The sequence below is a fragment of the Macrobrachium nipponense genome, chromosome 23 (assembly GCF_015104395.2).
Source record: "Macrobrachium nipponense isolate FS-2020 chromosome 23, ASM1510439v2, whole genome shotgun sequence".
NCBI lineage: Eukaryota > Metazoa > Arthropoda > Malacostraca > Decapoda > Palaemonidae > Macrobrachium > Macrobrachium nipponense.
Genome location: NC_061090.1, coordinates 23,269,914 through 23,292,413, shown reverse-complemented (window position 1 = coordinate 23,292,413; position 22,500 = coordinate 23,269,914). Strand labels below are relative to the sequence as shown.

The 22,500-nt window shown below is 38.9% G+C and overlaps 1 protein-coding gene across 1 annotated transcript in view; it reads right to left on the bottom strand.

Annotated features, from left to right (window-relative positions):
* The window catches only part of LOC135197283 (protein transport protein Sec31A-like), a 178,742-nt gene that overhangs the window by 16,496 nt on the left and 139,746 nt on the right, over nucleotides 1-22,500 (bottom strand). Inside the window, 4 exon segments of the mRNA XM_064224415.1 lie at nucleotides 4,510-4,578; nucleotides 14,329-14,439; nucleotides 14,442-14,644; nucleotides 17,827-17,853. Of these exon segments, the coding sequence (XP_064080485.1) occupies nucleotides 4,510-4,578; nucleotides 14,329-14,439; nucleotides 14,442-14,644; nucleotides 17,827-17,853 (410 nt within the window).

The following is a 22,500-nucleotide window of genomic DNA, read 5'->3' as shown; positions in this document are numbered from 1 at the left end:
GTTTGAGCAGTTGAGTTCTCCTACAGAGCTCGAGCCTCTGACGTGGGATGTTTCCTTGGTTCTCAAGAGCTTCACTAAGAGTCCATATGAGCCACTGCGTCACTCATCTAACAGGAACTTGACGCTCAAGACAGATTTCCTTCTGGTCTTGGCATCTTCCAAGAGGGTTGGAGAGCTCCACGGTCTAAGCTATGATGTGAAGCACACCAGGGGTTGGGGGTTGGTGTCCTTTGAATTTGTCCCGGAATTTGTGGCCAAGACCCAAAATCCCTCTGTGCACGATGACAGATTCACTTCGTTTTCCATTCCATCACTTAATGACTTTGTGGGTGGTGATGCTCAAGAGCTATTGTTGTGCCCTGTCTGGGCCCTGCATTGCTATATTAAAAGGACTTGGCACCTTAGACCAGGCTGCCGCAGACTTTTTGTTAGCACAGGTGGTATGAAGAAAGAGGTGTCTAAGAATACCATCTCTTTTTGGATACAGGAAGCCATTAGACAGGCATACTTGACTCTTGATGATTCCACCACCACGCCTGTGCAGGCTAGAGCGCATGACGTTAAGGGGTATTGGTCCCTCTCTGGCTTTGAAAAAGAACTTGGCTATAAATAGAGTGCTGAGCGCTGGTACTTGGTTATGCCAGTCCATGTTCACCTCTTTCTATCTTAAGGATGTTGCTCACAGATCTGCGGCCACGTTTTCCCTTGGTCCTGTGGTGGCTGCCCAACAGGTTGTGTAACTCATAGTTGCCCTTAACAGGGCACTTTTATATCTTACCTAAGATGATTGTTTGGATGAGAGAATGAGAGTTGGATGGTCTCCTTCTTTCTCTTGTAACTTTCCTTCTTCCTTCGGGCGGTTTAAGGAATAGACATGTCATTCGCTGGACTGGTCTGATACAGATGAGTAAGGTAGTCATACTGATAGTGTGGTCGCTTAATATACAAATATCAAACCCTCTATTCGGTAGCATATGCTCCACTCCTTGGCAAGGAGTTGGGAGTAGTACAAACCCTGGTGTATTGGTTTGCTATTGGACAGTCAAAGTTTCTCTTTTTGGTTCCCTATACAATGATTCTCCCATATATCATTGTACGTCACTCAGGGTCTGAGTCGTTAGATATCAATTTATCTAGCTACTCAATGGGCTTCAGTCCCTCTCCAGAAGTCATTTCTTCTGGAAGCTGAACTGGTGGGTAGGCCCCCGGCTGGTTTAGGATGTCTTGTACCTCCCTCCAAGTATGAGTCTAACCACTCTTCACCCGATCTACGCATGTGTTGCCAGATATCACAGGATTCCTTACTTTCATCTGTTTTTTAACCGGATCCAGCTAGGCGCTAGAAATGATCCTATTGTTAAGACCTCAGGTTTGTAGCTATGAAAAATACAAATTGTCTTAGAAAATTTCTCATTTTAAGAATAAATTTAATTTCATACTTATTAATAACAATTAATAATCTTCTAAGCCCAGTAAATGCAATTTTTAACTGCTATCATGAAAAGGTCTATGTTAAAACATTCTGGCCTTTCAAAAATCAACAAATAAATAATAACCTTTCTATATTACATTTTCCAGTACAAAGATCACTGAAAGTAAAAACTTTCTTCTGGTAAAACCTTGCCATTTTGTTATGTTAATATGGACTGTAATTTAAATTCTAATCCAATAAGCTTCTGTATCATTCTCAAAAACTTTGAAAACCATGGCCTGATCTCCTAATTATGATTCAATAAGTGTTGAAAAGGATTCAGTAATTACTGATGAATTATGAATGGATGTAACTCAAACCATAAAAAGTTATACCCAATTCTATAGAAGCTACAACTAAAGCAAAATTTATGAACAGTTTATAAAAAAAATATTGCATCTAACATACAAACTTTACAAAATAAGTCTCAAACCCAGGTACTACTGTGTTATTCATTATATCCTGCAGGGTAAAGAAAGTTTTGTGCCATCAAGTGGCCTTCAAAAAGAACGTAACATCTTAACTCTGGCAGAGTACATCATCATCAATCACTTAACATTTTTCAAGACCTTACAGAAGAAGCACCTACATTTCCATTTAATAAGCTTTAGTGACCATCAGAAAGGATCAGAAGTGCTACATATAGTAATGAGGCATGAGGCTAAATTTCAGCAACACTAATACTATTTACTCTGATTAGTTTAGCAAATATTGGCACCCATTCTTCCATTTCAATTCATTTAAAGAGTCATTAATACTCATTCATTAACTCAATGAGACCTATGAATCACATTTATACTCTTTTAAGGTTCCCTACTTGCAATAGCAACATCAGACATCAATTATATTTGATAATTTTTTAGAACACTAAAAATATTCATTGGTAAAGGTTTCCTGAAATTTTAGATATCAATCATAAGGCTCCCTAAATCTGCGCAGATCAATGTGACATTTTTGTTCCATCATTGCTGAAAGCTATTTATCCCTTCTGCAGTGTCCCTAGATCTATACCTTTTAGGAAAGCCTGTTACAGATTATGATTTTGACTATCTCTGATAGATGTCCTTTTTGGCTGCCTTCCAAAGCCTCTTATTTCAGTGTTCCATTGGCAACTGAAATCTGGTAAGTGTTTGCAGAATAAACAAGGACAAATAGCAATAAACAAACATAGGCTATACAAGAATCTGAAATTTGCATTTAGAAATGACCAAAAGGATATAGAGAATATTATAATTTATGTAAACATTTTCAAACAGATAAACTTTTGATCCAAAGCTAACAAAACTTCCAACACAGGATACAACTAAGAATACTGTATACGAAAAGCTTCCAAACATTACCCGGAATACAGAGAAACCCTTTGACACTGTACCATCATCATACAAGGAGCCTACAATTAACCAAAGTTACAATCATTCAAGATATGTCTGGGCTTGAAAGAATTAACACCCACCTACAAAATAAAAAGCTAAATAGCAGACAAAAAAAAGAGGTCTCTAAAGATATATGAGTGGTTATCAAATGCAGTATGTACTCTGTAAATTGATAAGGTTCTCTGTTGAGCACTCTTGCTGAAGACTGATTCATTAGCATAATGCCTACCCATATCCTAAGGGGACTAAATTAGATATGGGGGGTTTTCCATAGGTTCAATGATTTTACTGTACTAAAAAAAACTGTACAAACACAAGAAAGACAGCACCATACCAAAATCTTTACGCACACCCAGTATTAATAATTTTACATGCCTTAGATGGGATTTGATGTAATCCTCTGGGTTACCCACTTACTGCTATAACCAATATAATTATCAAAATAAAGAGATTTTACAAAACAGGTTCAAATCTTAATATATATCATGCTTTTATAAGGCTCTCCATAAAGGCTTTCTTCTCAATGAACTATGAAAATTGAAGGTAGGTGGGGTTAATCATGGTGTGGAAAGGCAGAAAAAATACAGCTGGGCCAAAGGGATTCTCCAAGAACCTTTGGTGTTATACCACCACAGTGTGATAAGGAGCTCTTTTGTACAACTGAAAGCTCAAGACCATGAAGAACAGCAACATTCAATTCTATGTGACTCTCAAGGCATATACAATTCTTTATCAATGGAATAAATAGTATACATAAAAGAATTTGGTCTCATAAGAGAACTGAATGCTAAAACCAAACACTGGCAACATCACACCCACTCATCTTAAGTCCTTAAAATTTATTTCTAAATTCTCTTTTATAACAACTGTCTACAATCAACATTACTCTATCTAAATTAATTCAGTAAATCAATTTCTACATTCAATACTGTTAGTTACAACAGTGAATAAAGACTGCTTGTCCTTCCAGCACAAAAGCTGCTATAAAGTTCACTAAAAAGCAAATACAAAGCACCCCAGTGATACCTCAACTATCTTGGCAAGATTAGTTATTTCAAACTGAATAACAAAACATACTGGACTAATTTTTATTATAACTAAAAATACTACATGCGAAGTTCAATCTCATTTCAGAAATTACAAAAAACTAAATGGCTTCAGTGTTGAGTACCAAGCATGTTAATGTCCTTGGTGATGCTATGAAATAACTGATATCCTTCACAGGTTGTGCTTCTCCCTTGAATATCAAAGTCAGGTTCATTTAAATCTGGCATTCAGACTGCTAAAAGTCATGCTGTAAAGAGATTTTTGTTTGTACCATTCTCTTGTAATATATTTAATGTCAATAAACTACATATGTTGAACCACAAGTGTTAGCTCTTCAGTAGCAGTAACCCTTCCCAAGAAAAAGCAACAGTCTTAATTTAGGAGACAATTCTAGTGAAAGACAAACAAGGAACTTCAGTGTGTAGTGCTTAAGACTGTCAGAGAAATTATACTGTGACAAGGCTTTTCATAATTATATAGAGTTATGAAGTATTTTGAAAAAAAATTAAGCCTCCCACAAACCCAAACACACAGTCTCAAGAGCAGTTGGTGATGGCAGATAGCATGGCCCTTTGCAAAAAGCTTGCATGCCTCATGCTGCCCAATAGGTAAACCAACCTGTTTTAGTTTCAGCAACCTCTTGTCACCCGAATGGCCTCCACCAAGCCTAATATCACCATCGAAATCCTGGTATTTCATAAAATCAAGCATTACTCCTCATATCACAAGCTACAGAGGCATCATGAGGACTAGGGTATCAACTCTACAGATTTAAGCCCATCTTTTGTTACATTCAATTACATAATACAGCCATTTAAGGTAGTTAACAAATTAAACAGTTAAATTGCACTGGTTAGAGAGAGATACCAGGTTCTAAAGTAGGGTAATTTTTTGCAGTAACTGAAATCAACCATAAAGGACAATGGCCTTATGAAAATTATACTATACAAATTACTAATATTAGAATAACAGTATAAAGGACAGTATTCTATGACCAAATACATATCTACTATAGCAATGTTGCCTAGTTCTCTAGCTTACAATGCTATATCAGATATAATTAGGAATAAGCAGCTTCATGTTAACAAGAATATTGAAGAAATCCAGGAATAAACTGGTAATCTGAATATACCAGTAAGTATAAGGATCAAGTATACTCATTTTTATAATAATTTCTGGGGCACGTTTCATCATACGCTACTATCCCTAAAAGGTTCTTTAAACTCACTACCATGTACTAAAGTTTCATCTCAATCCCTTCATATTTGTGCCTCTATTCACACCCCAAATATTCCTAATACTACAGGTCTCTTATCTGTCCGGGAAAGGTAGGGAAAGTAATCTCACTGCTTATGTAATGTCCGGACTAACAAGTTTATAACCAACAATAGCCTCTCTTCTTGATCTACTCTTAGCTTTTTCCGAACTTACAAACTGTTTCATACATATCGCATGTAAGGCAACTTCAACCATTCAGTGAGAAAAAAAAAAACATGGAATTCCACATTTACTAATTATTGTTCAGTTGTTGTTACTGTCTACAGTATACCAAAATTATCTATTGTTTGCCAGTTTATCAGTGACAAATATCACCAATTATCTTTCAACATTCACTCAATACTTCCAATTTCACTATTTTGGTCACTGAGAGCTGAAGTATTCCTTACAGAAATTAAAAGGGGGTTTATGCTTGGGCTGTATATGATAACTGACATTCTTCTACTTATCCAGTAGTGAAACATGCATATTTCTTCATTGGCACTTACAAAACCCAAAGTTTCCATACTTCATGCTTAATCTGCAGTGACAAAAGGTAATACTCCACTTCTCCCAAGAGCAAAATTAAACATAAGCAATTAACAATCAAAATCAAAATATGAGTACTTCAAAATACAGAAGAAAGTTGGCAGCTTCAATCATTCCGAATACAGTTTCTATTAATTACTGTCAAACACATGACCTCCATACAATAACAAATATGCCATAAAAAATTATCATAAGGCATTTCAAAATTTACTGTACTTATGAAAAAACTACCCACCTACATATCTGGAGTCATAAAATCCTGCACCACCACCATACACTACATTCCCATTTTAAATTTTTCCTAAAAATACCAAATTTGTAAACTAATTTGTATTTTTTCATAACTAACAAACCTGAGGTCTTAACATTAGGATTTACTAGCGCCAAGCTGGAAACCGGTAGAATTAAAAATTACACTTGTGAGATCCAGGGACTAATGGCATCTATACCAGGTCACGGGGCATGTATACCCAGAATGCCCTACGGCTACCTGTGACCCATCAGTTATATTTCTAAACCCAGTTTAGACTGCCTAGAGGGGTGGTTCGAGGTGGGCCTTTAACTGTTAAGACCTCAGGTTTGTTAGTTATGAAAAATACAAATTAGTTACAAATTTGGTATTTGTTTCATACACGAAACAAACCTTCGGTCTTAACATTAGGATAGACTTACTATTGGAGGGAGGTAAGTCTCTACAACTGACTGGAAGTTTGCCACCTTATCCATTTCCGATATATAGGGAAATTCTAGAGAATGGACAATGAACCTAGGACCAAAGATATAAGCGGATCTATTGGTTTCCTCCCACTGGGTGTAGATACCATTCTACTGTTTACTCTTGTCCCTTGCGACTGGATCGACCTTCACCCCTCTTTCCTTATTATCCAGAGGGGTGTGTTGCTACTGAAAAGTATATCATCAGCTAAGATAGCTTCACAGTATGGCTGACCATCTCACCTGCATCTAGTCCGTTCCAGCACATGACGGTACTCTCCTTCATATTGCCCGTAGTTAAAGGAGTAGGAAGAAAGTAGTAAAGAAAAAAGACCAGTCATCCATTCATTCTACTTTCATACCTTCATCTTAGACTAGACGCAAACTGACGCCAGGGGCACTGGGATGAACTATATCACTTGTTGGGCCGCCACCACTGGACCCAAGGAAAAGGTGTCCAAGGATCTATGGGCAACATCTTTCAAATAAAATGAGGTGAAAGTTGTTTGGCGCTTCCACACGCCAGCTTTCAGAATTTTATCCACAGACATGTTCTTCTTAAATGCTAGGGAAGCACTCACACCCCTGATGTCATGAGCTCTAGCTCCCACCTGGCTATCTGACCCTCTGTCTTCTGCAGTATAAGCATTTCTGATTGTCTCCCTTAGCCAAAATGATATTGTATTCTTGGACACTTCCTTCTTGTTCCGTCCTGTACTTACGAACAACCTCTGGCACCCCGGCCTGAGGTGCCTTGTTCTCTTTAAGTACTCCCTTAGTGCCCTGACGGGGCACAGGAGCATTTCAGCTTTGTCGTTGTCTACAAAGTCTGCCAAGGAAGGTATGGTAAAGGAGTCGAATCTGCCGTCCACTATTGTTGGATTTTGGGTCTTTGCCACGAATTCTGGGACAACTCAAACACACCATTGATCTCCAACCTCTCGAGTGCTTTATGAGATATGAGAGGCCATGTAGCTCCCCACCCTTTGGTTGAAGCCAGGGCAATAAGAAGACTGTCTCTTCAGGGTCAGGCTCCTATCCGTGGACTGCCTTAGTGGTTCGTAAGGGGGTTTTGTCAGACTACTCAGTACCTTGGTCAGATCCCAATCTGGGGTTTTTAGCTCCTTTGGTGGCATGACTGTTCAAAGCTCCTCATCAGCATGGCCAACTCCCATGAAGACGATATGTCCACTCCTTTCATTCGTAAGACTGAGGCTAGAGCAGCCCTGTACCCCTTCACTGCAGATACAGACATATGTTTTTCTGTTCTGAGATATATCAGAAAGTCCGCTAACTGCTGAATAGTGGTACCGAGTGGAGACACGTTCCCCCTACGACACCAATCACAGTATGCTGACCACTTCCCTTGGTATACTGTCGCAGATGATTTTCTGATATTACCTGCCATCTGAGTTGCTGCTTTCTGCGAAAACCTCGCTCTCGGAGGAGATACTTGACAGTCTCCACCCGTGAAGCGATAGGGACGTTCACGACTGGTGGTACCTCTCCACGTGAGGCTGACACAGAAGGTTGCTCCATGGAGGTAACTCTCTTGGCACATCTACTAGGAGTTCCAGTAGGTCTGGAAACCACTCTGCTTTCGGCCATAACGGGGCTACCAGGGTCATCTTGAGGTTCTGAGACCGCATTACCCTGTTTCAGAACCTGACGGATTAGACAAAATGGAGGAAATGCGTACGTCCAGATTGTCCCAGGGGTGTTGTAGCGCATCTTCTGCTGCTGCTCTGCGTCCGGGACTACTGAACAATACACTTCCAACTTTTTGTTGTACCTGGTTGCGAATAGGTCTATGATCGGTCCTTCCCACAACATGAGCATCCTGTCCACTACCTGTTGGTGTAGGGACCACTCCGTTCCCAGAATCTGATCCCTGCGGCTCAACTTGTCGGCCACTATGTTTCTTTTTCCCGGAATATACCTGGCCTTGATGTCTACCAGGTTCTCTATAGCCCACTGGTGAAGTTGAACTGTCATCACATGTAACTGCCGAGAAACTAGGCCTCCTTGCTTGTTTATATAAGCTACTACTGTGGTGTTGTCTGACATCAATACCACCGAGTGTCCCTTTACTCTCTCCCTGAATTCTTGTAGAGCCAGGAAAGCTGCTTTCAACTCCAGCACGTTTATATGGAGTTCTCTGTCCTTGCAACTCCATTTTGCTGACACCATCAACTCCTCCATATGGGCTCCCCAGCCTCCTAGTGATGCATCCGAGAACAGCAAGAGGTCTGGGGAGGATTGTTGAAGGGGGACACCCACTGTCAGATTGTCGTCGTCCACCCACCACAGCAAGTCTTTCCTCACTTCTGCCGCACAAGGAATTTGCTCGACGGGTGATCTACTGTTGGTGACCAAAAACTCCTCATCCTCCATTGTAGGGACGAAGGTGTAGCCTTCCCTTGTGGTACTAGCTTCTCCAGGGAGGTTAGGATTCCCAGCACCACCTGCCACTGTCTTGCTGGCTGTGTCTGCTTTCCCAGAAAGGCATTCACCACTTGTTTGCATTTCTGTACTCTTTGGTCTGTCGGGAATACTTTGGCTGTGTTGTGTCTATCACCATTCCCAGATATTCCAAACGTTGACTTGGATCCAGCTGCGACTTCTGCTGATTCACCACAATACCTAGGCTGTGACAAAGCTGCAGGAGGGTCGCCCTGTCCCTGAGTAATTTCTCCCTGGACTTTGCTATCACCAGCCAATCGTCCAGATATCTTATCAGCCTGATCCCCTGAGCGTGCGCCCATGCCGACACGAGGGTGAACACTCTTGTAAAAACTTGAGGAGACGTTGTCAATCCGAAGCACAGGACCTTGAACTCGAAAGCTTTCCCTGCAAGACTGAAGCGGAGAAATTTCCTTGAAGACTGATGGACTGGTATCTGAAAGTATGCGTCCTTTAGATCGACTGTCAGCATAAAGTCTCCGATTCTGACTGCTTGTAGAACCGTTTTCGGAGTTCCATCTTGAAACTGGTTTTCCTTATAAACAGATTCAGCGTTGACAGGTCTATTACTGTCCTCCACTCCCGTTGGATTTGGGTACCAGGAAAATCCTGCTGTAGAAGCCTTTTGTCGGACTGCATACTTGTTGCACAGCTCCTTTTTCCATATCTTCTTCACTTCGTCCTGCAGAATAGTGGCCTTCTGAGATCTGTGGGCATAAGTGACGTGGGGTAATGGTTGATCTGTCAGGGGCGGGTTACCTCGAACGGAATCAAATACCCGATCCTGAGAACATCCACCACCCACTGCTCTGCCCCTAGTTCCTGCCACACCTTCCAGTGATTTGCCAGGCAACCCCCCACTGGTGTGGCCGAGTGATGGGAGGCGCCCATCCTATCTTCTTGAGCCTCTCCCCCTTCCCCTATTGCCCCTTCCTCTGTTGTTTCTATTGTCGAAAGGGCCGATGAGTATCCTCTTTGGGGAAGAGGGTCTTGTGACTCTATTAGGGATGCTATGTCTCACTGGTTTCTTTCGAGACATCTGCTGTTGTCTTCCCTCCAAAGGAATAGTTTGACTGTTAGAGGTTTTCCTAACTGCCTGTTGCACCAACCTATCGTTAGTGTCCATCCTTCTTCTATCTATCGCTTCTTCCAGTATGACCTCTGGCAACAGTAGTTGCGATTCCAAGATATCCCCATTCCTCATTGCTAACAGGGAATCCAAATCCACCTTGCGGCTTAGTCTAGCCAATGCTGCATCTCTCCTCATCAGCAGGATATTTGCCCAAACATTGGCACTTACGTTTGTCAGGTACGCAATCGCCTTGGACCCTGACTGTAGTAATCTAATGAACAATGGTTCATCTACTACTTTCCTTGTTGCTTCCGAGGATGCAATTTTCGCCACTGCTGTTGACCAAAGGTCTAACCAGGACGCAGCCTGAAAGACAGAAGAAGCTGTTGCTTCTAACGTGGCAGCCTCTTGGTACGTCATCGAAGGGCACTCCATTTTAACCTGATCCAAGGTTAATCCAGGCCTTAACCTTACAACATTAGGGTTCATTTGTCTAGACAGCAAAGGGACCTTCGGTGTCGTATAATATTTCCTTTGCTTTATCATTGGAGGGGGAATAAATTTAAATGATCTATTAGATCTTAAGGAATTATCCCTCCCTGCAATCTTTGCGTTTACGTGTTGCAAGACCGATTCCGCATGACTCGAGCAAGGCAATTCATACGACACCTTGGTATCCCTCTTTAGTCAAACGCCATGTCAATTCCAGGAGGAAGCATACTGGCCGGTGTTTCTGTCTTCTCCGAAAGGCTATTGAATTGACGAATCAAATCAATAACCTCTGCATACGAGGCCAGAAACTCTTGGTTTTCTCCTTCCTCCGGCTCTAGTGTACCACTCTCCGTCACGAGAGATGTTGTCTCGCCTCTATCTTCTGACAGACGGCCCGGAATTCCACGGCCGCCTGCCCCTACGGCCGCGGCGCCTCTTTGATCTTTGCTGGCCGCTGTTGGCTCGATCCCAGATAGTCAGCAGGGGAACGAGAACGTCTCACTCTTTCTCTGCTCACGGATCTAGAGCGAGAATCTCGTCTAGATCTCCAAGATGAAGGCTCCCTTAAGACAGAGGTAAGTTCGTCTTTATTAGCATTGGCATCGTTTTCGAGCGTCGGCGAGCCAGGCCTCGGCCTTCTATCCAGACGGACACTGCCTTCCACGAACGTATCCGCCGAGGTTGCCAACCTCTCTATTTTTTGTACTTTTAATAGGAGCCTTATCGTCCTTCGTACGTTATTTTTGAACGGCCTTACGGGGCGAAACGGGGACTTGGGATCTGAATTCCATCCTCTGCTGCACCTTTCGCCGCCAACGTCGATTTTACCAGAGGTATCGCAGTTTTTGCGATCCGAACTGGCAAACTCCGCCTCGGCCGCTAGCTCGCCGGCCGTCACCTCTCTCGCTTGTTCGGACTCTTGCGAACGGCTTCGTCTGGCAACCTTGTGCTTAATAGCCACTGATTTTCCGACCTTCTTGCTGACTTGGAAATGACAGTCTTCGTCCGAAGGAGAGGAAGAATTGATTCTTCTCCTCTTGGCCCGAGGATCCGCTAGGAACTCCCGAATCCTCCTCCAACGCTTGACTGGCGCTCGCCGTGACGTTATCGGACTTAGCGATGACGCCGAACTAGAGGAAGAAGACGAAGAAGGCGAATCACACTTTTTCTTTTTGTCTCTCTTATTCATTCTCTCCTCTATATCCTGTAACTTCTGCATTACAGTTTGTATTGACGGATCAGAAGGCGTATTAGCGTCTGGGTGCAGCGAAAAAGGCCGAGAATCGGTCTGTGACGTCATCACGCCTGCCATCTCAGAGTGTGACGTATGTTGTGACGTCATCGCTCTCGTAGGAGAGACTGAGAGGTTTCTGCTGGTAACCGCACGTTTGCTGCCAAATTACCTCCCACGTTCTGCATCGCTGTAAATACTGAGTGGGATGGAGAAGCAGCGGCATTAATTCCCATAAATTGCAAGCCCGGGGGATGAGGAACATTCAGCGCTGCCGGCCCCTGCTGGAACCGTGACGTCATATAATGCGCAAGCAGACCATCCCAGGTTGGTACGCCTGGTAGGCCTAGCGCTGACCACGTACCATCTAACCTATGCGCTTGCGTAGCAGGAGCCTGGAACAAAGATGGCGGATCTCCCCCTCTACTTGCTGGGAACAAAGGAGAGTGCAAATTATTCATAAAATTACCCAAGGCCCCTCCTGACGTTTCCGATACAGAACCGCTAGGAGAAACCGAAGGGGTATGAGACAAATCAAAAGCAGGTGGAGAAACATATGGAGCAGCCTGGTTTATTACCGATACAAAAGAAGCCGGTAAGGTTTGGTCATCCAAAGATGGCGTCACCCCCTTTCTTTTGTATTGGCTTTTCCCATAGAACTTCTTCCACTGTTCCACCGACCAACCGCGACAAACAGAACACGGATTAGTAACCGTACATACGTTTTCCCTGCACCTACTACACGTTGGATGAGGATCCGTCGACACCGAGGTTAGGAACCTAGAACAAGGGAAGCCACTGACTCCTGGGCATTTCCTTTGTCTCTCTTCGAAGCGGTAGACGATCCCGATGTTGAGGCAAAATTCTCCATCATACCACGTATACACTCTTACCACACACTGATCACACTTGGAGAAAGAAAGGAAAAGGAATGAAAAATAAAAATGAAATGAAAGGATAAAGAACGGGCAAACTGAAAAACCGGCTTTAAATGAGATAGACAGTAACACGTCTTATCTTAAAGGCGGTAGGAAAATAACTGATGGGTCACAGGTAGCCGTGGGCATTCTGGGTATACATGCCCCGTGACCTGGTATAGATGCCATTGTCCCTGGATCTCACAAGTGTAATTTTAATTCTACCGGTTTTCCAGCTTGGCGCTAGTAAATCCTAATGTTAAGACCGAAGGTTTGTTTCGTGTATGAACAAATACCCATTAGAATATAATTATGTATGTATAAGCTATTCTATTTCAGAAAATGTACTTCTAGCAAGCTACAAGGAATGTTTTAATCAGGAGCCTACAGAGAGCATTACTGTGCTCTGGCCATTTCAATAAAAAACAGATGAATCAAGCTAATTTCCTTTTTAAGTTCAACTATACATAATATTGTACATACAGGCTTTAGTACTACTTTTAACCAATATTATCAATTTCCTTTTAAAAGTGGTTTTATTATAGTAGTATAAGCTATATACAAAACAAGATAATAGCAATTTCAGTTATAAAAAGGATCTATTGTGATGGTAAACTTATATTCAAAGAAACAAGCAAATGAAGATACTCTTACCCAAGAGAAAGTGATTATTTACTACTACCAAGTTTAAATTTAGGATCAATTTACTACAAGAGACCTGACATTCCTTAGCCCTTCATTCAAAAAGCATTTGTCCAATGAAAATGATGCCGAGATATTTAGTATACCAGGGACACAGCCTATATCAAAACCTTACACTAAATGTCTGTTGTTAAATATGTAATCTTATTTCTTGTTGTCAAATCTTATTTCTTTTCCAACTCCATGCCAGATGGAAAAAAATAAAAAAATAGGAAAAATACAATCCTCATCCTCATGGACACGACCATAGTTTTTCTTAAAAAAATATAAAACATATTGGAATTCAATGTCTAAAACAAGAGATAAGGTGTATATTTCACAAGATTTCACCAAACTCAACAAATTATGATATGAGCATAGATTTCACACACTCAAGAAACAAATCTAGACAACTTTTTTCATTACTTTCAGCATTTTATTCTAAAAACTCCAGCTAACAGCTATTACCCAATTTTTTCCTTGAGACCATAGGATAAAGACTGCAAACAGATTATCAATAAGTGCCTACCCATCAGTTACATACAAAACAACCTAAAGTACTGAACTACCTAAAAATGCTCAATATTCCCCAAAACAAGACTTTCACATACAGTCAATTTACTTCAATTTAAGGAAATATCCCAACCAGCCTGAGAAGAGCCTCTGTTAGGCTCAGAGTTCTGGATAAACTAATCCTTTATAATCAACATTTCCAATTACTATAACCATGACACTGCATGTTCCATGAACAAAGATTTATTCAGTACCACATTTCTTAATAAATGTTTTTTTCTTTAAAGTGATGTGACTTATAAAACTAAAAAAAAAAATATAGAGGAAAAGGACTGGTTAAGTCATTCTAATTTTTTTTTAAATCTTCATGTAAATGTGACCCCAATTTCAACAATCTTATGACCATTTCACATGAACCTGAGCAATATTTTCAAAATAACTATGAAAAATTTATGTACATTAAACAGTATGTATACCATTTAAGATAGCAGTATTTCAGCTGGACCAATAAAGAATGTTTAGTTGAAATAAAAGCACTTCACACATACCTTACGTGACCCTGAGATTGGTGGAGGATCATTCCATCCTCGTGGAGTGGTGTTATCAAGAGCTGCAGGAGTCTTGGCTGGAAGTGGATCCCCGTACACAGGCCCGACCGGATGGGGGAGAGCCATGGTTAGAAGGGTGCTGCTCCTCCCATACCTGAAGGTGGGGGATTAGGAACACTACTTGGATTTGGCCCAGAAGCTGGGAGGTATGAAGATGTTGGAGGAGCTGCCTGAGCTGGATTAAGCATGTTAGGAGGCTGTGGTGCCGAGGTTTGATCGGCGACGTACCGACTCGCTGTGGCACCCCGACGAAAACCTATAAGGTGAGGAAGCAAGCAATTAAGCCCAGTCTTTTGGGGCTGGTGGAGTTACAGCAAGAAGTTTTAAATGAGTATTTTATTTACTTATGTCAAAGTTAATTCTTATATTCATCATGCTGCATTTATCATCCACTGTTATGAAACATGAAAATTATTTACATGTAATATAGCAAGAAAATCTACTTAACTATCCACAAAAAAGTTCTAAGGATTGATAAACCTGGTTCGTTAAAAGGACAAAAAAGCAAAACCACATATACAGTACCTACTATTTCCCATATACTAAAAAGAGAGCTTAAATTTACTTCCCAACAGAGGAAAAGATGAAATTAAATTTACAACATTTTCTATCATACAGGTTACAAGCTAATCTTTAACAAATTCACCTGAATGGAAGCTGCAAAATTTTTAATGCCATTTTTGTATATTACTGTTCTGTAATGTTATAAAAATATAGTTTTACTGATGCCTTATTACCCGATAGTTAAAACAGGATATACTAAAAAATCCAGTCATCTAAGTGTAGCATTCAACTTTTTTAATTATGTGCCTGAAATCAATATCAAGGGGAATAGAAAATGAAAATATTCAACACAATGGTTCATGGCCTAGAAACTGAAAAATTTATGAAAATGTCTAATGAATTTCTGAACACATGTAGGCTACTGGTTTCTCTCTGGGGAGAACAAGTGTCTACATTTTTTCAGTTTATGTACATATACAAGACATCCTCATGTGATAATGTTCCCTGACAAACATATGCGTTGTATGTTCCATCACGATACTGTACCAAAATAATACACATTACTTGAGGAGAACTAATACTATCTGCGAGGGATCTTACAGTTGCGACAACTAAAATACAAAATACCATGGGTAAAGCATTCATAACACTGCTCACAAGAAACCTCAACATAGTTAACTTTCTTTGTATGCTCTTAGTAAAGGACACCCTCCTCCTTAGCCCAAGAGGTCAGAATAAGTTTGAGATGGTTCAGGCATGTAACTACAAGAGGAGTATTAATTTGTCAGAGAAGTTAGGTGTAAATGGTTATTTAGCCATGGCTCTGGATAAGGCAAAAATTCAAACAAAGAGAACATTATACGAGAAAGTGGAGAGAACTCATCACTTCCAAAATCTCTAAGTCAGCTATGAGAAAACCTGGCACAAACAAATAATAATGTTGGTCATGAAATTTCTCTTATTCTCATACACTTGATTGGGCCCAAGATCAATCTATATTAAAGATATTCATGCATCCTTACTTGGTACTCCTCAAAATATACATGAAGTGCCTTTCAAAGATAGTAGCAAATACAATGGCAATCATGAATTATTAGCAAATGACATGTTTTACTCCAAATAAAACTCAATGAAAAAGGTAGAGTATTCAAGTGAAGGAGATTTAACGAAAGTAACAGACAGTTGATATCAACTGGATGTGTCACAAGTCATCGACTCTTCTTTTTTTTCAGAGAGGTCTGTTGGATAGGCAATCTAATGTCCTTACCTTGCCCAGACCAAAAGAAAAAGAAAAGGGGGGAGCAAAATGAGAAGAAATGAACCTAACAGGAAGTGGTAAAACCTGCCTTTTGAAACTGAAACCAGAAATTCAGCTCCAATGTTTGGCAATAGAGGGAAAGAAGAAACTTGATGAACACAAATTCAAACTTATTGATGTGCTCAAAGACCTTCCAACTGCTGCCACAATCTCGTCAATTCATTGATAAGGTTACCAGCCCCTAGTATTTGAAAATCCACAACAAAATTTATAATCCCAAGAACTGGGTATTCACCCAGCCTATTGGCTAACTCAGGCTTTGTTACTAGCAGCAAGTGGTTTTCGTGCCAGTAAACAGAATTCTGAATAGCTAAAAGTAACAATAGTTATCTTTAACAACACACACCAGTAATCTTCTCTTTACAGTAAAATTGTAAAAAAATCTCTTGATATTATCACCAACAAGCATAAACAATTTAGTTTCTCATATTGGAAGTCTTATTCTGTTTTGTTATTTTCATCATGAAAATACACACAGGTCATTATGGGAATAAATGTACCCTTGGAATTAAATTATTATAAACAAAATATACAATACTACCAATACTAATAGAGAAACATGAGATTCAAGGTTAGGCTAACCCTGATGTTTCATATTAGGATTTTGTGAATTCATGTAGCATAAGATATAAAGTTCATTATGCTTAAAACCTAACACAAATGAGATGAACAAAAAATCTAAGTTAGGCACACAAAGATGCTTGGTGGTCAACTGCACAAATACTTGTAGGCCAATTTTCTTGGAAACTTTCAGCCAACATCTCTAGCCCCTGGGGATCATGAAAATGACAGTAGTGAATACAACAGTATATATGAGAGAGAGAGAGAGAGAGAGAGAGAGAGAGAGAGAGAGAGAGATAGAGAGAGAAGAGGAGAGGGAGAGAGAGAGAGAGAGAGAGAGAGCGAGGAGAGTCCAGTCCAAAGGAATTAAAAAACACACTTCTTTACAGGCCACTCTACACCTGTTATATGTAATAACTGGTTAAATTGCTAGTTATGAAAACCATCTTAATATTGTTAAATCCAACATCATGACAAAACTAAATGGATTGATCTTCTACAAGACTCTTCAAAGTTTAAAGCATAAGGCAAATTTACGAAATACTTAAAAAAAAGAACTAGTGTTCAATAACATGCAAACCTCCATTAATATGATTTGGTTAAAATTCTTTTAGTTTGACAGTAGCATTATTGCACAAGTCATTATTTCTGTTAATATCATTATTGAATATTTGATGAATTTTCTTCTGTGATGCAGTTCACCAAAGCATTCTTGCTACCCAAGAGGAATGGCATCCTCACCTCTCCTGGGGTGTCTGTTAATTTTTTAAAACAATCACAAAATCAAAATTATGCAGTCAAGTAGTATTGTTACAAGCAAGAGTGAGCACACTAAAATTAGAAAAATAGCAGAATACAGAATACACAACCAAAATAGCAGGATAAACATTTCATTATTTATTACCCTTATGGCCACTACAGAACCCAAATAATTGAAACCTCACTCTGTATGGCATACTAAAAGCTGTCAAAAAAGCATCACAAATTCAAACCAAGTAAGGTTTTGCCAAAATACTGGACAGAGGGATTAAAATCCAACTCCTATACCCACTTACTTTCCTTCTCTTTTTCATATGTTACATCTGGATAAGAAAATACATAAATATAGTAGTATAGAACAGTGAAAACCAAAAACATTCAAAAATACATCAAATGACAACCAGTGCAAGACAACCTTTGAAAATGTAAAACGTGTGCATGGACGTGTTGTACACAAAAATGAAGACAAAAGAATGTGTGTGCCTGGAATAATTAAACTTACATTAACTGGCCATTTTGCAGCCAGAGGTACCGCCACCAATCAGCCTCCCACAACGAAGTTGTGAAAATGAGCAAGTGTAAGTGAATTTCTCTTCCTAACACATGAATTAAAAGCTGGCTATCCATGAAACATTACATACACAGTGGCACCTCAACTTTAATGAACAATTCTGGAATCTGCCCCTTCCAGTACGTTAAGGAAATCCATCAAGTATTGAAGACTGGCATAAGGCCAACATGATACAGTACCATGGAACCATATGATACCCTGGAGGCAACTCACAGCAGACAGTATAGAGTAATTCAATATAAATTACTTAATTGCCTATCCTAACTGGTATTTGGAAACTATTTAAAATAAAATAATTTAATTATTCAGTTTCAATAAGATCTGCGAATACTTCCAACATTACATGTACATACCTGCACCTATTTATGCTTACAAGATGTGTTAGCTAACTTACAAAAAACTTATACAATATACATATATGAAAGAGAGAGAGAGAGAGAGAGAGAGAGAGAGAGAGAGAGAGAGAAATATGAATAACTTATTACAAGCAGTGGGGCACGGTAGGTTATTTAACCTGGAAACAAAGGTTACATTTATTCACCATGTGATGCCATACTTACTGAGTTATTCTTGAACATGCAAGCAGTCATCCAATTGGACAGACTAGTTTAGTCCACTGTCCAATGACCCTAGCTTACTTACAGGATTACTCTGATACATACAAAATATTTCTATTACATACTTTTATCAGACTAGGGTACATCCATTATGTAACAATCTGCTAATCTGAGGTCTATCTGGTGGAGGTGCCACTGTAACAGTTTTATCTCATATTGAACACTAACATAAACAAATATGTTTCCCAGTGTACTGGAAGGATGAAATAAAAATAAAAATCTTGAGCTAAAACTAGACAAGAATATTATCAGCAACTTATGGCAATGTTTTCAAGCACTTATGCTTCTTAAATGTTGTATATATACCAAAGATGTATACACCGTTGTATGTTATCTTTACAATTCTTATATAAATAGGATTTACGAACCAAACAAAAACTTCTTTCAGTTTTCTTCTGAAAATTGAAAAAGAAACCCACAAAATCATTGTGTATAACGTGTTTACTTCTAAGTACTACTTACATTTTATTTTACTCAACACTCGAGTACTTTCAGGCCCAATCTGTGGCCCATTTTCAAGAGATGTGTAGGTTGTCAGTAATTGAGTGTTGAGTAAAATAAAATGTAAATATTTATAAGTAAACACTTTATATACAGTGATTTTGTGGGTTTATTTTTCAATAGGATTTATATCACTTAATATAGTCTACTTTCTTTACAACTTCACACTTGGGTAAATTATGATTCATACAAATCTAAATGGTTTTGCTTCCAAACTTTGTCTTTTACTATTGAGGGAAAAGAAGTATTAATCTCTTTCTTATTGTATTCTCTATAATGAAGATTTGGATCATGTGGGTTTCTTCAATTATTCATTGGTCAACCGAGTATTCCAAGTTCAATGACCAGCCAGAATTACTTCAGCACAACTTGAAATGAAGCCTACCATAAACCTCTTATCTAGTGTATTTTAAATTTTCATTATCAAATTCTTAATTCCATATAACTAATGTATGCATCACTAAGGAATTTGGTGATACAGTATTTAGAAATCATCTATAGGAATAGTTATGTTTAACATGGACAAATAGTAGCTAACATATCTGTCTACTAAAACAGCAACTTGATTCCCCTATTGAGAACAGGGATCAAATATTTCAGCATTTATATCTGTATATCTGTCTCATATAACAAAGAAATGAAAAAAAACTGGTTTTTTGCACTAGGTTGGCAATGAAAATTGAAGGGTAAGCACTTCACTTTTAAATTGCAAATTCAAACATGCAATAAGATGTGGAAATACGTGAGGAAATGGAGTCCACTGAAAAAGGCTTGATTCAAAGAATTTTTAACTTCAAACTGGAACTAAACATAAAAGGGATGACTGTCTTGTCTGCTACAAAAAATCATCCAGCAAGATGTGAGGAGTGAAGCATAGAAATGATATTGGCTTTTGCAAATTTTTAAAGTAATTTTCACAATACAAGAACAACTCAAACTCTCCACTTACTTACTAGGATCTGCTCAAAACCAAATAAATACTGTATAAAAGGGAACTTGGGTAGTTTCAATAACCCATGCAGATCTAGGAATACCAATCACGCAGTTGAGAGAAAGACCTTACAGACCTTACATCTTGTTCGGGTTGCCCCAGGTCCCTCAGTGTGAGGCACCTCTAATGTCTACCAGAGTTGCTAGTATACCTTCCGGTATATTTTGCATCTTCCAATCTTGGATGGTCTGGGATGCAGCTTAGATATTTGTCAAGCTTATTCTTAAACACATCTACGCTCACTCCTGATATATTCCTCAGATGAGCTGGCAACGCATTGAATAGATGCTGCATTATCGATGCTGGTGCGTAGTGGATTAATGTCCTGTGTGCTTTCCTTATTTTTCCTGGTATAGTTTTGGGCACTATTAATCTACCTCTGCTTGCTCTTTCTGATATTTTAGCTCCATGATGTTTTCAGCAATTCCTTCTATCTGTTTCCATGCCTCAATTATCAAGTAGCGTTCTCTTCTCCTTTCCTGACTATATAATTTTAAGGATTGTAGTCTTTCCCAGTAGTCAAGGTCCTTAACTTCTTCTATTCTAGCTGTAAAGGACCTTTGTACACTCTCTATTTGTGCAATATCCTTTTGATAGTGTGGGTACCATATCATATTGCAATATTCAAGTGGACTACGAACATATGTTTTATAAAGCATAATCATGTGTTCAGCTTTTCTTGTTTTGAAGTGCCGTAACAACATTCCCATTTTTGCTTTACATTTTGCCAATAGAATTGCTATTTGATCATTGCATAACACGTTCCTATTCATCATCACACCAAGGTCTTTAACTGCTTCCTTATTTGTGATTGTCTCATTATTAGGTCCCCTATATGCATATAGCTTTCCTTCTGTGTCTCCATAATTTATTGATTCAAATTTATCAGAGTTAAATACCATCCTATTTATCTCTGCCCAATCATATACTTTGTTAAGGCCTCTCTGTAGTGCGTTCCTATCTTTATCACAAGTAATTTCTCTACTTATTCTTGTGTCATTGGCGAATCTACTCACTGCCGAGTCAACATTGCTGTCTATGTCTGCAATCATAATAAACAGTAATGTAGCTAACACCATACCTTGTGACACACCGGATATTACCTTAGCTTCATCCGATTTCTCATCGTTTGCAATAACTATCTGTTTTCTGTTGTGTTAAAATTCTTTTAACCATCTTCCTTCTTTATCCACTATATTATGTTTTCTAATTTTCTTCACTAATATATTATGGTCTACCTTGTCAAAAGCTTTTGCAAAGTCTAGATAAACCACATCTGTTTCATTTCCGCTTTTCATATTTTTGTATATGTTCTCACGGTGGACTAACAGTTGGGTTTGTGTACTTTTTCCGGGTACGAAACCATGTTGTCCTATATTAAACAAATTATTTTTCATATTTTTCTTCATTACCCTTTCATACACTTTCATAATATGTGATGTTAGACTCACAGGCCTATCTACTAACTACTTGCCTCTAGTCTTGATCCACTTTTGAAAGTAGGGGTAATATATGCTAATTTGTGCTCATCATAAATCTTGCCTGTATCTACACTTTATCTTAATAATATTTCAAGTGGCTTTGCGATATACTGAACTACTTTCTTTAACAAAATAGCAGGGACACCATCAGGCCCTGCAGCAGCTCCATTTTTAATTTCATTAATAGCCTGCACAATATCAGCTTCGTTAATATCTATGTCTGCTAGATATTCACTATTTTCGTCCCTTACTTCTATATCGTTATCTTCATTATCAATTCTAGGGGTGAATTCTCTCTTATATCGTTCTGCCAATATGTTGCATATTTCCTTTTTTTCATTCGTTAATCTCCCTTCAATTCTTAGAGGGCCTATTTCTATTCTTCTTTTATTCATCTTTTTTGCATCTGAGTATAATAGTTTGGGGTTTTGCTTGATATTTACTAGGGTTTTTTCTTCGAAGTCCCATTTTTCATTTTCCTTTGATTGTATAATCTTTTGTTCTGCATTTTCTATCTTACTTTTTAGTTCTATAACTTTCCATGCATCTTATTCTTTTGCAAGACCTTTTTCCCCACTTTCTGATTTTCTGGAACACGATCCTTCTGTCTCTTGGTATGCATGACTGATGTTTACTTTTCTTCTTCGGTATATATTTATCCACTATTTTCTCTAATATTTTATATAATATCTCCGTATTTACCCTTATATCATCACTGACGAAAATGTTATCCCAATCTTTGTTTAATTCTTCATTTATTTCTGACCATTTTATATTTTCACTGTAGAAGTTGTATTTTCCATATCCTT